Source organism: Artemia sp. Qi Xiang Cuo, chromosome 18, assembly GCF_049724085.1.
Source record: "Artemia sp. Qi Xiang Cuo chromosome 18, ASM4972408v1, whole genome shotgun sequence".
NCBI classification, from domain to species: Eukaryota; Metazoa; Arthropoda; class Branchiopoda; order Anostraca; family Artemiidae; genus Artemia; species Artemia sp. Qi Xiang Cuo.
In genome coordinates, this window is record NC_142811.1 from 40472801 (window position 1) to 40490281 (window position 17481).

Genomic DNA, 17481 nt, shown 5'->3' on the forward strand with positions numbered 1-17481 from the left:
AGCGTTTTAAGTTATTCCTTGGGGGCATATAAGGTTTTTATAGAAGGTTTTGTCGTAGAAACTTCAAAACAGGCTCATTCAATTGGAAATTCAAAGGGCTAGTGCTCTTTTTAATAGTCGGAAGTGATTGGAGGGCAACTAGCCCCCCCCCCCCGCCCATTATTCCCCCAAACACATTCAATCAAAATTTTGAGATAGCCATTTTGTTCAGTCTAGTTGATTTTCAGATAGAAAATATGTTTTTGAGGAGGACAATCCCCCACAACCCTCAGGGCAAGGGTTTTAAGCTATGCCCTGGGGGCATATAAGGTTTTTATAGAAGGCGGTGTCGTAAAAACAATCAAAAAAGGATCATTCGGTTGGAAATTCCGATCATTCGATTGCCCTTTGTAATAGTCGAAAGTGATTTCAGGGCAACTAACTCCCCTCTCACACCCACCTTTTCCCCAAACACATCCAATCAAAATTTTAAGAGAGCCATTTTATTAAACGTAGTTTTAAGTTCTGGAAATTAGGTCTTAGACGATTACAACTCCCCCAAAGCCCTCAGGGCAAGGGTTGTAATTTAAGAATTCTCCGAATCCTTCATATTATTTCTTATGGAAGGGATGCTCGTATAAACTTTAAAGGGGGCTCATTTGATTGAAAATTGAAAGTTCTTGTTTACTTTTTAAGAGTAAAAAGAGATTGAAGGGCAACTAGCCCTTCTCCCTCCTCCACGCCCTATATGCATCAAATAAAAATTTTGAGATAGACAATTTGTTAAAATAGTTAAAATTTCTGATAACAAAAAACTCCAGTGTCGACACAGCCCACCAGGATCCAGGGGTAGGCGTTGTAAGTTATGTCCTGGGGCATAACTTATTAAGGGGGGTTTATAACTTATGGGAAAGGGTTTTGTATGGGAATAACACATAGGAAATCTATTATAATTATCCAATTATAAGTTTGAAATACATACTCTGTGATAGATGCAAAAGGGTTTTGACACACTAATTCCTATTAAGGTCAATTCAAAAGAGCTGTGATCCGTTTGTGTCAGCAAATGAAATCGTCTAAATCCCCTTATTGGAGCTATTTTCCAATCCATTCCTTGTTGTCAATCACTGTCCTCAAGTTATGCAAGCTGTATATTGATCATATATAAGGTTTTTATCAAAGAGGTAATCGTATAGACTTTGAAAAAGGCCTCATTCATTTAAATTGAAAGTTCTAGATCCGTTTTTTAAAGTCAAGAATAATCGGACAGTAAGCACCCCCCATGCCATAAAAACTTGAAACTTTTTGCAATCAAAAACGAACAAAAATTAATTATCAAAAAACTTTCGAAAAATAAGTTTTTCAAAGAAAAGTAAAGGCCATTTTAAACTTAAGCTCAGGAGATACAAAAACCTGTTAAAATTCAAACTTAAAACGACCAGAAATTACTATTAAAGAATAAATGAAACCCAAAACTAACATAAATAAAATAAACAATCATAGCAAAAAACATACAACAAGTAATAATATAAATGAATAAATAAATCTTAAAGCGAGTAATGCTTAGTTTGAATATGAAAATTAAGCTTAAAACGAAAACAAATATTTTGCTATTAATTTAGGAATTATATTATATTACATTACAATCTCGAATTATATTACCTTAGGGATTCTTAAAATCCCGAATTATATTACAAATGTTTTCTTTTGTACTTAATATTGAAAATAAATATTAAAATTACAGTAAAATTTTGAACTGATGAGCTTTTAGCAATTAATAGCATTATGCATCAAATATTCATTTTAATTTATTAGTTCTTTTCAAGGTTGGTCAAGACAAATATAGTTTCACTACCAGCAAAATTTGGATACTGCCCCCTTCTTTAACTGTAAAAACCTAAAGCCTTCTGTGTCATTGGGGCGTCACTGAAAACGAATTACTCGTATATTACAAATTTATTATTTTCCAGTTCTTACAGCATTGAAAATGAAAATAAAAATTACAGTGAAAAAAAAAATCTTGAACTAATGGATCTTTCAACAATTAATATCATTATATATCTAATATTCAATTTGATTTTGTTTATATTTTCCAAGACTGTTCAAGACTCAGATAGTTTTGCCATTTTTTTTAACTCTGCCATTTTTTCTAACTAATCGTGTTAGTTTGTTATGAAAAGATTTTATGGCTTCTAGGCATTTCTATTTGAGCGGAAAACTGCACCTTAAACTTTGTGGAACATGCATTTTCTTGCATGAAACTTCAAAATATAATAAAATGTCAAGTTTCGGAGTGTTCCACCACTCGCAAGCAAGTGCCATTGGTATTTTTGAATCTGCATGGTCAATTTAGGGGGTGGGGGTAGGCTAATTCTCGTAGCAGCCCCATTCTGTCGTGGTATGACAGAATGTCGTGTACTACCCCAAATCAGTATCAATAAATAAATGAAACCCAAAACGAACAAAAATTAAAATAAATATTAGAGTCAAGCTCAAAACGAGCATAAATTAATGTGAGTAGGGTTCAAGACCCCTATGCTTTCTAAAAACTAGAATATAATTTGTTCTTTACTGAAAAGAAATTCAAATGAGCTTACTGAAAAGAAATGTGCATTATAAATTTAATATAAATATGCTGATATTTATTCCCTAAAATCTTAATTAATTTTTGATTTCTTAAAGTTGCAAACGTGAAAACATACCAAAGATTTTTTTTCAGTAAAGCGCCAATGATGCAGTAGGTTATAGGCTTCCGCAGTGAGACAATACCCAAACTCTTGTTTGTTGTTATTTTTATTCGATTCTAACTTGATTTGCATATACAATTTAAGTTTCACTCGTTTTAAGATTTATTTGTTCACTTATATTAATGTATATTATATGTTTGTTCGCATTGATTGTTTATTTAATTTCTGTTCGTTTTAAGTTTCATTAATACTTTAATAGCAAAATATTCGTTTTTGTTTTGACCTTGATTTTCATATTCAATCTAAGCATTAATCACTTTAAGATCTGTTTATTCTTTTATATTAGTACTTTTTGTATGTTGTTTGCTATGATTGTTTATTTAATTTCTGTTCGTTTTGGGGTTCATTCATTCTTTGATAGTAATTCCTGTTCGTTTTGAGTTTTTATTTTAAAGTGTATTTGTATCTCCTTATCTTAAGTTTAAAATAGTCTTTAATTTTCTTTGAAAAACTTATTTTTCGGAAAGTTTTTTTTTAATTAATCGTTTGGAATAGGCTACCTGCCAGCTCAAGAAAGTTACTCGTATGGTAGTTTCAAAAGAATAAAAAAAAAATTTTAATGTCTTGATTTTTCATGTTTAAATTTAATATTTTTTAAAAATTTAATTTTTTTGGGGGGGGGGGGGAGGGGGTGACTAGCCTGGGTTGGAAACGTTTGTGGTGAGGGGTACTGAGTTTTTCTAATATTTTTTGTGGCTTGGTTTCAATTATATTTTTGGAATTTTGTTTAATTTATAGGATTGTCCTACATCTTTTTTTTTGTTTGGGGGTGGGGGGGGTGTTTCATAAAAATCGCTTTTTGTTTTGGTCTTTTAATTATTGCTTTTTTCTCTTTTTTGTTTTGTTTTGTGTGCGTGTGTGTTGAGTCTTTGAAATGCATTATGTTGAAATTACTTTTTTTTTTTTTTTTTTTATGCTATTTCTGTTTTTCCCCTGTTTTTTTTTTCCTGGCCATAGAACCTTACGGGGGGTTCTATATTGAAGTGTTTTTGTCGTAATTTATTGGTTGATTAAATTGATTGATTGATTGATCATAGGGTAGTCCACGCGGAATAAATTGATCGCTTGGTAGTCTCCTGTTTAGTTTTTGATTTTTTGATTTCTTTTTCTCTCTCTTCTTTTTTTATGTGGATCATTGTATTTTATGATTTTTTTTCTTATTTATTTATTTTTTTTTTCTTGTTTATTTATTTTTTTTCTTGTGTTGAGTCTCTTAAAGGTGTGAATGTATGATGCTGAAAATGTTTTTGTGTTTTCTGTATTTGTTTCATTCGTTTTTGTGTCTCCCCTGTTTTTTTCCTGGCCATAGAGCCTTACGGGGGAGTTTATATTGAAGTGTATTTTGTTAAGTTTATTGATTGAATAAATTGATTGATTGATTGATATATTTTTAATACGCATAATAGGGGGCTCGCCCCCTAGTCAATACCTCGCTCTTTAAGCTTAAGTTCGAATTTTGTTCCATTTCTTTAAAAATGACCCTTCAATCACAAAGGCCGTTATTTAGAATAAATAGCTCTTATGGAAGTACTAAAAAATCTTTGGCTTAAAGAGCGAGGTATTGACTAGGGGGTGAACCCAATCATACACGTAATATTTTCTGTTCGTTTTAAGTTTTGATGTTACTCCTTATTTTCAGTTGGAAAACTTGTTTTTTTATATTTAATTTCTGATCTTTTTTTAAATAATGCTGAGAAATCTGGCGCCCCTTCAAAGCAATGTACCTTTCCCCATGGAAACTTCCTTCATGGAAAGATCTTCCCACATAACCCCCGACCCACCCACCCCCTACTACCAGAAAAAATCCCCCCTGAAAACGTCTGTATACTTCCTAATAACCAATACTATATGTTAACATTGGGTAAAGTTCATAACTTTCAGCCCTCCCCCCGGGGAGTTTGGCGGATTAAGTCATCCTAAAGGACATAGTTATCAAATTTTCAATTATGCTGAACAAAATGGCTATCTCAAAATTTTGATCAGGTGACTTTGGGAAAAAATGAGCGTAGGAGGGGGCCTAGTTGCCCTCCATTTTTTGTTCACTTAAAAAGGGCACTAGAACTTTTAATATCCGTTCCAATGAGTCCTCCCACGCTATTCTAGGACCATTGTGTCGATACGATCACCCCTGGGAAAAAAAAAAACAAATAAACACGCATCCCTGATCTTTCTTCTGGAAAAAAAAAATACAAAAGTCCACATTTTTGTAGATATGATCTTGAAACCTCTACAGTAAGGTTCTCTGATACGCTGAATATGATGGTGTGATTTTCATTAAGGTTCTATAACTTTCAGGGAATCTTTCCCCCTTTTTTCGAAAATCAGCCAAATTTTCTCAGGCTTGTAACTTTTGATGGGTAGAACTAAACTTGATGAAAGTTATATATTTGAATTCATTATTGAATTCTGATTCTTTTGATGTATCTATTGGTATCATAAACCCGTTTTCTAGAGTTTCGGTTACCATTGAGCCGGGTCCCTCCTTACTTGTAGTTCGTTACCACGAATTGATTGTATAATCGTTTGATTGTATAATTTTCAAAATTCGTCTTAAAATTCTTGAAAGATTATCCCGGAAAAATGAAAATCGTCGATTGTTGGTTCACTTAAATAATTATAAGCTTATAGAATCAGTCTTTTCTTATAAATTTTGCAAGACTTTAAGGAGTATAGATGTACCTCCAGCCACGCGACAAATTCCCAGCTAGCAAATTCTATAAAGACAAAACATGGAATTTTTTTTTTTGGCAAAACCATCTCATCCCTGGAACTCTCTTCCGGATCGAATCTAGTCTTTGTGGGTGAAATTTTACTTTGAACCACCTGCAAACCTCTTCTTAAAGCTAGCTCCTATTTTTGAAGAAACTCAAAATATCGGTTATGTCATGTTTTAGCAGTTTCAATAAAATCTCTCATTATAGATATTCAAGAATTTTATGAAGTGACCCTTCTGGATCAGTCAAAAACAAATCAAGAGAAAGAAAATGAAGCACTTGAAATGGCCAATAGATGGGAATCGAATCCAGGACTAATTCTATCTCGAGACATGTACCTACATATTAAAGAAGTAAGTGATACTGTTTATTTGTGTAATTAACAAAGAATTGTGTACTTTATATAATAATAATAATAATAATAATACTTTTATTTTCCCTCAGGATACACTATGAGGAGTATATTCAATAAATATAAAATATAAAGACACAACTTGCAATTAACAAGAGCAGAACTACCGATCAATACAACCCTCTACGTCAATCGGTTAACATCGATTATATTAAAAAATAAAAAACGGGAATAAATTTCTATATTCAAGGTAATTTCGAGCCTTTTGAACTAATAGCTCACACTTAATCTTTATTACATAAAGTGGGTCCTTTATTCCAGACATATATTTTAAAATCGTACGTCCTATCGTACGTCCACGTGACTTTAGGTCTCGGACCTTTTGTCTTGAATCTCCAAACAATTACTTTTATGCCTCTTTTTGCGCTTCTAGTGTGCATCAGAGGATTAAATTTGTAGGTTCTTGATAGGCCCCGATCGAGAGAGGTTTCCAAACTTTGAGATACAGGTCAGTTCTAGAGACTCTGTGCGATCTGTGACGTTGCAGACGCTGTTTTCAAATTTTAGATTGCGATTGTAATTCCCGTTACTTGATTAACCAGACGTTATAATTTTATTCCAACAAATTCAGCGAAGTGATATGTTTGTACCGGAAGAGAAATTTTAAACCTAATTCTTTCCAAGACTATTTTACGATTCATACTTAGAAATCTCATATAAACTTTGTAAACGATTTGTAAAAGTTACTAGAAAAAAACTTAATCTGTGTGATATAAATAGTATACACTAACACATACATGTTCGCGCAGTGTCTAGGCGTGCAAAACATGCAAACTTTTAGTTTTACACATACGTACAAGTATCTTGATTATTATTGTTGTCATTGGAATTCTGTTTTGTTGTCACAAATCTTGTAATTTTTTGCTCTCATAAGCTGTTGGCTAGTTTTGTCGCTCAGGAACTGTTTGTAATTTGGTTCTATATCGCTACAATTTGACAAACCTAATCGAAGTTAGAAGTTGCTCTCCTATGAAAGTAGCATTTTCTTTACTTTTAATAAAGATTATAGCAAAAAGTGAGTACTGGGAATCCTAGTTATGAAAGCTGACTTAATAAATTCTATAGGGTCTGTTCTCCCAAGTTACTTATATCTTCGATTTGAAAAGTTCTTTGAAATTAAATCGGTGTATCGGTGTTCAGAGCTTTAGTCCATAAAATAAGTAATATGTGGAATTCATATATGGCCCACACTTTCTAAAACTGACAATAACCCATCGATACTGATTTCTTAATTTCCTGATTTCTACTATTTCTTAATCGATACTTGTAGTACTTAGATCATCTAGATTTTAAATTTCAGTTATATTATAGTTACTAAAAAACTTCACGAAAAAGGTTTGCTGGATTGGGGTATTGTATTGAAGAACTTTATTCCACAAAAATATTGAATGGATTGACTATCAACAACACAGCGAAAGGGTCGCTTGCGAAGTAAATAATTTCTGAGACCACACTGGCTAATCAGGATAAAACATAAAATCACGGAGAAAGGAAGAAAACGAGGACAAACAACAGCCAGGGAAAAAATTGAAAAATTATGCAAATATTTTGGTCAAGACATCCGCTTGACCGTCCTCAGTGCAGAATAAAAGTGTTAAAAATATAAAAACCAAACCTTAAAATAAAAACACAAAACTAAAATTGGACGACCCTTTCTTAGTAACGATGAAAGGGAAAGCTTGCGAAGGTGGGCTACTAAACACAGCCAAGGAGAAAAAGTTAAATATATTTGCAAAAAGTTAATAAAAATAGTTAAATAACATAAATAACTGATCAAAAAAGCTGAAACAAAAGCATGTTAAATACATTAAAGTAATTTGTACGATATGATATTATCCCAGAGTAACATAATAATATTTCATTTGATTGATATGATATCCGTCAATAATTGCAAATATAACAATAAAAGATTTATAAAAAAAACAAATGAATTCAGATCGATTCAATCAATTTAAAGGGAAAGTTTTACGTGGAAGCTCAACAGGAAATTAGGACATAAATTTGCTAAAAGTTACCATATCCTGGGCCAACATTAGCCCTTTATTCCTTGGCCAAGCTTACTGCAGCCTGTAAGTAATAGAAAAAACACCTTTCTCGAAACCAGGCTTCAAGACTGCTTTAGCTTTGTAACTATCTTACTGTTTCATAGCCACAGTTTATATAATTAGCAGTATGATCTTTCCCTATCTCACCCATTATAAAAACCCGGACCGAGGTGCGAGTGCTCCAGAGAACGTATAAACATAAGCGGCATTAGATCTTTTCACGGGTAGACAAAGTATAATCACCTACGGAACAAGTACTGACAAAACCACTTGGCCGGCTCACCAATAAGTGGACAATAAGTGCGCAAATAAGTGGGAGGAGCTTTTTGTTCGCACCGAGAATGAAGAGCCAGAAATCATCTGCGGTAAACTTACTGCTAATTATATAAACTGTGTTCATAGCTAACCAAATTGTATAAATTTGTTGATCTCCACCAGAACCAGGATTCTCGAATTATTAACAATTAGAACCGAGTTGTTTTGCCCTTATTGGGAGTGTCAACTAAAATAAATATATACTCCATCTTTTTACAAATTTATATTTCCCTTCTGTCAAATTGTTTCTTCGTAAAAAGGAGGCCATGAATGGTAATACACATTACAGAAGAAAATTTATTGTATTGTGGAGGAGGGGCAATTGTCTAAGTGGCCTCCCGTTCGCCGCTTCAGGATAGCCTGATCGATGAAAGATCATCAACCATAGCTCATTCAGTCCTGTGAAAGGAAATTAGACTTTTCCCTCTAGTAAATTTTTGTCTGCTAAGCTGTAAAAAACTTAATTGACTTGTTCATGACTGCCTCCATTATTGAAGAAGAAGACGAAGATTTATATAGGAATTATTGCTCCTCTAATGTTCGTATAGTTTAGATTATGGTTGCAAGTAAGAAAGTAAGGAAGCTAATTAGTTTTGGGAACAGTCTTGCCGAAGTCGGATGAGCTATTCTAAATATAGAACTTTAGCAACAGATTATTCTGCTATTGCCGTTTCTCAATAGTACTAACTTTAGTTATGTTTCTTGAAAATGATGTGAGTTTTGGAGAATCTTACAACAAAAGAATTTCAGTCAAATGTGTGGATACTTAGCTGAACAGTTTGCAGAATATTACAAGAACCAGCTGTTGTTCTTGTAAGTAGCCTATAGCAATTTGAAAACAAAATTGCAAATATATGTAACCTTCTAAATAACCAAAATATTAGCAAAGACTCTTCTTGATATCAAAGCAAAATTAATAATTGGTTAGTTTGAGAGTATGGAAACCAGTAGTTGCCTTCTAAGCGCAGAAGCCTAGCTAGTGTTCTCAGTGTCGGGGGACGGTTCCGGTTTTTGCCCCCCCCCCCTTCAACCACTATCACTACCACAATAGAAGTAAAAAAACTCATTTTGGCACCCCTCAGAGGGTGGCACCAGGGACAGCTATCCTCCTTGCCTTCCCCTAGCTACGCCACTGCCTAAGTCTACGTATGAACAACTATGAACTTGTTTTGGTTTGTAGTTACATCCCCGTTAAATGTTATAATTGACTTATGAATGAGCATAGTTCACATACGAGGTGCGGTAGAAAAGTAATGAGACTGATTTGTTTCTTAACAATTTTGTTTATTAAATTCTAACATCAATGTTAACCCTTCAAAGTAGTTCCCTTGGGCAGCTACATTCCGATGGAGACGTTTATCCCAATGTTCGTAGCAGCGCTGGAAGTCCTCAGCCGTTATGGTCTCCAGCATGTTTGTTACGGCCTTTTGGATGGTTTTTAAAGTCCCAAAATGACGGCCAATCATTTTGGTCACTCAAAAAGGGCAGTCGAATTTTAATTACTGTTTGAATGAGACCTCTCCCGCTTTTCTAGGACCATCAGTTCGAAACGATCACCCCTGGGAAAAACTAACAAATAAACACGCATCCGTGATCATCCTTTTGGCAAAAAAATACAAAATTCTACATTTTTGAAAATGGCAGCTTGAAACCTCTATAGTAGGGCTGTCTAACGCGTTGAATCTGATGGTACAATTTTCATTAAGATTCCTTAACTTTTTAGGAGTATCTCTCCCGTTTTCCAAAAATTAGGCAGATATTCTCAGGCTCGTAGCTTTTAATGGGTAACACTGAAGTTAGTGAATATTATATATTTGGAATCAGCATATAAGGTTTAATTCTTTTGAGTTGTCTATTGATATCAAAATTCTGTTTTTTAGAGTTTCAGTTACTATGGAGCTATTTCGTGACAAACAACGAAAACACAACCTCATTTATTGCAGTTTCACAAATCACGCAGTTAACGGAATGAATACAAACCAGGGTTGCCAACTGCCGACACTAAAAAATATTCCAAATCAGGGCCAAAAAAGAGTGCAAGTTGTTAAACAAGAGTGCAAGTTAAAATATTTGGGCGCGCGCGGGTGCCGCCGCCCGCGCAACCTTTTTCACTATTGTCCCCTCTTATGGCATTTACACATAGTTATCAGTTATCCTTCAATCAATAAACATATTACCTTTAAATTTTTCAAAAATATTTGAAATAAACCTAGGAGGACTCTCTACTTAAATCAACCTCTAAATAATGGGTTAAAATAATGATTATCATTGTTTTTTTTTAGCTTAAAAGGTAATCCTCTGCAGGAAGTTTGCAGATGTCTATCTTGATTGCTTGGATCTTTAACTGAACTATAGTTTACTGCATCAAATGTTTAGTTTAAGTTTTGTTTCCACTTTATCCAAATGTTTTGGAAGGAATATAAGAGGTCTGAGTAACTAGTCGTAAACTATAGCTGACTTCATTGTAGTCAAGTCAAGTATTGTTTTTTATTTCGCTTAATACTTTTTATATCATCATTTGATAAAAGAGTCGAAGGAGCAAATAATGGGCAAAAAGAGTGCAAATCCGGTCCGTGGTGTGAAAGATTGCAATGAAAAAAAAGAGTGCATTTCTTACGAAAAGTTTGCAAGTTGGCAACCCTGGTACAAACTTGAACTCAGCTATGGAAGGGCCCTGAAACACGTGATGTTCAAAGGAAATCAGCATAGGGTTGCCAGATCACTTGCAGTATAGCCCGTCTCGTTACTTTTCCACCGCACCTCGTAGTTCAGGTCATTGTTGTAGGTCATGACCGTAGTTGTAAGACTAGCCCTTTCCCACTGTAAAATAGATTTAGAAAGATAATATTTGGACATATGAAATAATGTACTATCTTTTGACGGAAAATTTACTTCATTTGAAGAATTTTAAGGAAAATTATAGGAAATTTCTTGGAGAAGTAACGTTCGGAAACTGTGCTATTAGCCCTTTTCACCGGATACCTTACTTCGACGATTTATTCCCAGACTATCATTGACTTTCAGTTCATCCCCGAAGAGAATGTATTGAAAAGTGTCCGAAGATGAATCATCAGAATTGCATCTCTTAGTCCTTGTCCTCGTATTCAATACGGATTTCGGATATCAGGGTCGTGTCCAGGATTTTTGTTCGGGGGGGGGGGGGTTAACCGATTTTTTCCCGTGGACTTTGTCTAACAGCCTCGAGCAACATTACGTTAGCTCGAGACCGTTAGTCCGCCCCTTGCGAACGAGGATGCGTTCACTATGCATACTTTGATTTATATAAGGGGCTTTTTTTTTTTTTTTTTTTTTTTTTTTTGTAACGCAAAAAAAAGACAAGCATTTACATGCAGTTAAATACTACAAGCTTTTTTTTCGCGCAAAAAGAAGCCAAATAGTAGGCTAGAAGTAGTCTATATATTTTTTAGTTTTTTTTTAGCTAAAAGTAAGGGCGAATATCTATAAAACGAAATCCAGGCGACGATTTTTCTTCCCTGCAAAAATGTCGATGACCTTGTCAGGGCAGATGTCAACGTCTCTATGGACTGCAAGGAGGGCTAAGTCACTCAATCGTTCTTCTCCTGTTGAATTTCTCAGCCAGGTTTTGAGCCTTCTGAGCGTTGACAAAGACTGGTGCAAGTGCGTGTTGCGTCGTGGTTGGTTCCAGTGTGTGTGATTCAGAAGCTTCAACGATGGCTCCAGTGCCCTTCAGATCCACAGGTGTAGATGAAAGCTCCGCAGACGTCCCGCTAACGCCACTGTCAGAAACATCCCTGGTCCGCTTGGGCGCGAAAAACGACGTAATGTCACACTTCCTCTTCATGTTGAAAATCGCTCTTCTCTTAGCCAAGTCCGAAATTGAACTACAATGAACTGATAATCTTGCACTCTCTTATACCATACCTCGTGCGCCCATTAATCCTAATTTACTATGCAAAGTCAGGTGAACATGGGGTTACCTAATTGCGTAAGCTGATCAGAGCGCATATTATTAACCCTAATTTACTATGCAAGGTCAGGTGAACATGGGGTTACCTAATTGCGTAAGCTGATCAGAGCGCATATTATTAACCCCAATTTACTGTGCAAGGTCAGGTGAACATGGGGTTACCTATGGTTACCTAATTGCGTAAGTTGATCAGAACCGTTAACCCTGAAAATGCAATAGGATTTAGTGTGGGGGCATATTTTTTTCTGGTAAGGTTTTGTCTGTACAGGTATTTGTTAGACTAATTTTCGACTCGGTCAAAAATTTCGGGGGGGGGGGGGCTCAAACCGGGTAACCCCCCCCCCTGGATACGGCCTTGTCGGATATGCTGACTGATGGTGCAAGAAGTAGCTAATTGTTTAAGCCTTTTCTACTTTTAGTTTTATCCTCCAATCTTCCTCTTCTGGAGGTCATGAATTTAAAAGTAAATCGGTGGATGTTATCTTTTTTGTATTTGGGTTCTTATTTTGTTTGAGTCAAGCCACATTGACTATATGAATGTTTTGTCTCTTGTCCTTTCCATCCTACTTGCATTTGTGTCCTTTTTAACCTTTTCAAATTGAGGGGTAAGGGAATATTCGTTGGCCTCAATAAATATAGACAGGCTCTATGGCCTGTGGGTGGTTAGACCATACAAGAGAAGCAACTGCTCCAAATGATATATTCTTTTATAGGGTAAGAAATGGCAAATAACCTTACGCGTAACAACTATAAAGTTGGTGTTCTGGGTTGAGGTCTGGAGTCAGAAACTTGATACCCCCTCCGCGCTTATGCTCTAAATGCAAGATCGTATGATTCTCTGTAACGGACCAAAGCTAAATTATTTTTTAAATAGTTTTTTTTTCTGCCCAGTAAGGAGTAATATCTTCCATTCATGTTCAACTTGTATGATTTTGTCAATCTCCATAAGAAACAGGAAAATGATTTCATTTTTTTTTTTTACTATAAGCTGTAAGAACCGAGTTTTTCCGCCCTGGTTAGGTATACCAGCAGAAATGAATATATATTCCATCGTTGACATCATTATTTATTACTTTTGTCTTTTATTTCTGTGAGAAAAGGAGAATAAAAATGGTAGCAGACACCATAGACGAATGTTATTTTTATTGCGTTTGAGGGGGGGGGCAATTGACCCAAGAGGCCTGCAAGTCTCTGCTTCACGGTTTTCGGGTTGAAGGAGGAGTATCAACCATAGCTGGCATTGCCCTTTGTAGGAAAATATAGACTTGTCTCTCCCGTAGATTATTGTCTCCTAAGCTGTGAAACACTAAGTGGGCTTGTTTACGACTGTCTCCATTATTGAAGAAGAAGACGAAGACTGTTATACAAATTATTGATTCAGTAATATTTTTAATGCTTTTGATTAATTATGCTGTTGTTTGATCCGGGAGCTTTGAATTTTAAACCGAGTACATAGTTTTTTTTTCATTTTGCTGCACAGGTATAACTAATCTTGTTAATCATACACTTAATCATTTTCAGAGAAATTTAGTTTATCTATGTAATATATTGATTGGTTAGAAGTCCACATATTTTGGAGCCGTGTCTGCCATTCTTTCCCCTCCAAGGTCAGCTTACTTGAAAGTTTAGGATTTTGAAGGAAATCCTTCTATTGTAACTTTGCAAAAAGTCAAAACTCAAACTAGTTGAGAGAAAGCCGTCCAATTAACTTTTTTAATCTTCAAACTTAGTGAAGTGTTTTGACTTAAGTTTTCACAATTGTTCTATGTTCAATACAGAAATATTTGCATAGAAGAGACAAATACTGTGGAAACTGATAAGAGAGAAAACCCACAATATCCTCCGAGAAGAAACAACAATTATCGCCATCTATTGCTTTTTATAGATTCTAAGCTGTTCTTGTTATTTATTATTTTAGTCGGTACCACCACACTGTTTTTGGCGCTACTGTTACTTTTAATTTATTAATTACCTTTGCAAAACTGAACTCTTTGAGGTGTTAGTAGTTATGTTTCCCATTAATGTTAATGCGTCAAAGATATTATTCTGTTCCGCCTCTCATTTTTTTTTCATCCGAAAAACGGAAAAGACAGAACAAGTAAGGAAGAGAGAAAGAGAGAATAAAAACTCAAAGAAGGTTATGGAAAAGCCAATGCTATAACTTAGTCGAGAGCTAATCGGTTGATATACTTTTTAAATCTTCTAACATGGTGAAATGCCTTTTCTTAAAGTTTTCACTATCTTTCTCTGTTCAAAACGGAATTCTTTCCTAAGCAGATAAATTAAATTTTAGTTTTGAAAATCTAAATAAATCCCCAATCTTGAAGAAAAAGAGGGGAAAAGAAAAAAGGGAAATTTGTCAACCTCCGAAAGTGTAAAGAGTTTTAGAAGTCAAAACCGAATTTTTCAAAATGAATTGTTCATAGGCCAGGTTAATTAACTCCACATTAATTGTTTTTTATTGTGTCGGTGATAAATTAAGGGACTACTAAATGGACTACTCAGGTATTTCCCTGGAAGGAATTATGTATGCCATAAAATTACAAAAAATGACCCTTTACCACAAAAAGCTTTTTTTAGAACCCAATTTGACTCGCTGAAAGTTAGTGTTTTCGCTTTATGGTCTAGAATGAGGACCAAAATGAGCTTTTCAGTTGTTTGAGCATTAAGCTGCCATCTTGGTTTGTTCGCAGACATGATTGTAGATTGAAAGACTTGCTGTTAAACTTCCAAAAGCTATTGAATAAAAAAAAAAATATTATTTCAAGTAAAAATACTCTATCTAAACTAAATGTATTTTGGAAGATCGAAGTTTTTATCTTCTGAATTAGAGACCATGATATAAATTGTTGCTCTAGTAATCCCACGTACTAGGATTATTCTTAGAAAAGAAAAACAATGAGGGGAAAACGTTAAATAAATTAAAAGAAGACCCATAAAAACTATGGCAAGCTTAAAATTCCCCTTCGGAACTTTTGTAGTAATGCAGCAATTCAAATAAGACCTAGGAAAGGAACTGTAGATACGGAGTACTAACATTCCAGAGCACAAATAGGTCGTATATGTGAGAAAGTATTCAAGCAGAAAACAGGAACATCTATTTATCCTATTTTGAATACGTTCATATATGTCATAGGGCACAGTTATACAAAAGCCATACTTTGAATTGAAACTTGTCTTTAACAACCCTGGATTAATAAATGAACAAAAGTTGAACAGAAAGAAACAAATCAGATTTGAAAAAAGACGATTCCAAGGAAAAAATTTCAAGTGGGCTAATATCGAAGATGAAAATTTATAAAGTAAAAAAAAAGGCAAAAAAAAGGAACTATGGGCCAATCGCCCTTTGGCGGGTTAAATATTCAGTTACGAGACCAACTTCGGCTCAAAAATGTATCATATGGACATCGTTAGTTTACAAATGTCTGATCCTTTGGTTGTAAGGGGAGCAGAGCATTGGGGAGGGGTCGGAACATGAAAAATTACATCTTTAGGCCTTTTTTGGGACAGATCTGTAGGACCAATCTAGGGAAAATTCTCTTATATGAGCTTGGGTTTAGTATGCAGGTGTGGTGGGCATGTAGACCTTGTAAAATATTTGCAATATAATTTAAAAACTTACATTGCGTATTCAGAAGTAAAAAACAAATAAAATAAGTCACGGCTTAGCACAAAAAAAAACTTTTTGCGAAATTTAACCAGTTTTGTTTCATTAGAACTTCTTGACTTGTCTTCAGATTTATTATTTTTTCCTGAATTTTTGGCCAGATCCCTGGAGAAAATGAATTGTCTGACTATCTTTTTGCTTGTTTAGCTTTCTGATTTAAAAGCAGAAATTGCCATTAGGAGGGAAGCATTGGCATTTGAGTGTGTTTAACGACCCAACTTCAGTGAGTAACTGTTGGAAGAGAAAGTAAATAACACATAATAGGGCATATAATGCTCTCTTAAATTTTTGGATAAGTCAATGACAGGACTTTGTCCGATAGGTGAATAGAGCATAAAAACTTTGAAGTTGCTCAGGGATTTTGGTTGCCAAGATTTTATGAAATCCTACAAACTTTTTAGATGAGTTTGAAGCTGCTTAATGTTAAATATCCTCTTAGAATCATTAGGGCGTGTCTAACTTTTTCATGATTTTACAGATCAGTGTGAACAATGTGTGTGAAGCGGTTCTCGAAAATGTTTTTTTTCGTCTTTGAGATAAAAAAAAAAACTAAATCTGTAAACAACTTTAGTGTATAGAACTCTTCTTCATTAGCTTCTTTTGGGCTTATGAACCATTCAGAGACCAACTTGACCAACTAGAGACCAAACAACAGAAAAAATTCATTAGTGTTTTCTTTTTAGTGCACAAATGATCTCCTAGAGAAAATCTTATATTTTTTGTTTTGTTTCCTAATTGGGCTTGAGAGCAGAGAATATTTTTACATATATTTTAGCATAGAATTAATGTTATTATTTCCATGAAAAATATTTTTGACATTTCTAAATATATATCTCTGTTTGACGAAATGCTCTTATCGATCTAGAAAGTCGAGAATCAACCAAGTTTTTTGGCGATATAACTTGTAAAAACCTAAAATGTTGACTCCGTCATATTGAATGAATGATTTGTTTATAACACCTCATAATCAACGAAATATAGAGGGAGTACAACACAAACTAATATACAAAAGGAAGCCAAGGAAAAGAAAAGTTCTAGTATTTAGGGGTGTAGACCTAAACATTTACTTCCAACTGTAGTCCCTATTTTAGTACTGCAAGACGTGGCTCCATTTGTGTGACAGACTATCATTGAAATTCAATCCAATTCAATTATATTCAAATAAAAATGAAACATAACACCAAAAATAATAAGGATCCTGGAAGCGAACTTGTTGAGGACCATAACAATAAAAAATTGAAAATGAAGAAGAGAGAAAAAAAGAAAGAGAAAACATGGGTAAATTAAAGCAAATTGATTAAAAATTTAGAGAATTATAATATCAAAGTTTAGTAACATTTTTATACAGCGTGTGAAAACTTGTGGATAGCCCGATACTGGAGGGTATTATATTCCATTGAAGCATAGATTTATAAATGGGGGATCGCTGGGCGGAGCCAGAGACACACTTGGGGACAATAAAGGAACGGTTGGATGGATGGAGACAGAGGCCTTAAGAATTATTACATTTAAAATAAGATAATAGTTGGGGAGGAAGATTTTTATGGTTAGCGGAGTATGCAAGGGATAGATTTAATTTTTTAATGATTTGTTCAAAAGGGATAATACCAAAATCGGAGTACAGGTCCTGGGTGGGATATAGTCGGGGCAGCC

The 17481-nt window shown here is 34.5% G+C and overlaps 1 protein-coding gene across 3 annotated transcripts in view; it reads left to right on the plus strand.

Moving 5' to 3' along the window:
* The window catches only part of LOC148941496 (uncharacterized), an 82790-nt gene that overhangs the window by 7515 nt on the left and 57794 nt on the right, over positions 1–17481 (plus strand). For all 3 annotated transcript variants that reach the window (XM_089104375.1, XM_089104373.1, XM_089104374.1), the window contains exon 2: positions 5648–5793. In XM_089104375.1, the coding sequence (XP_088960501.1) occupies positions 5648–5793 (146 nt within the window). The remainder of the gene's footprint in view (positions 1–5647; positions 5794–17481) is intronic.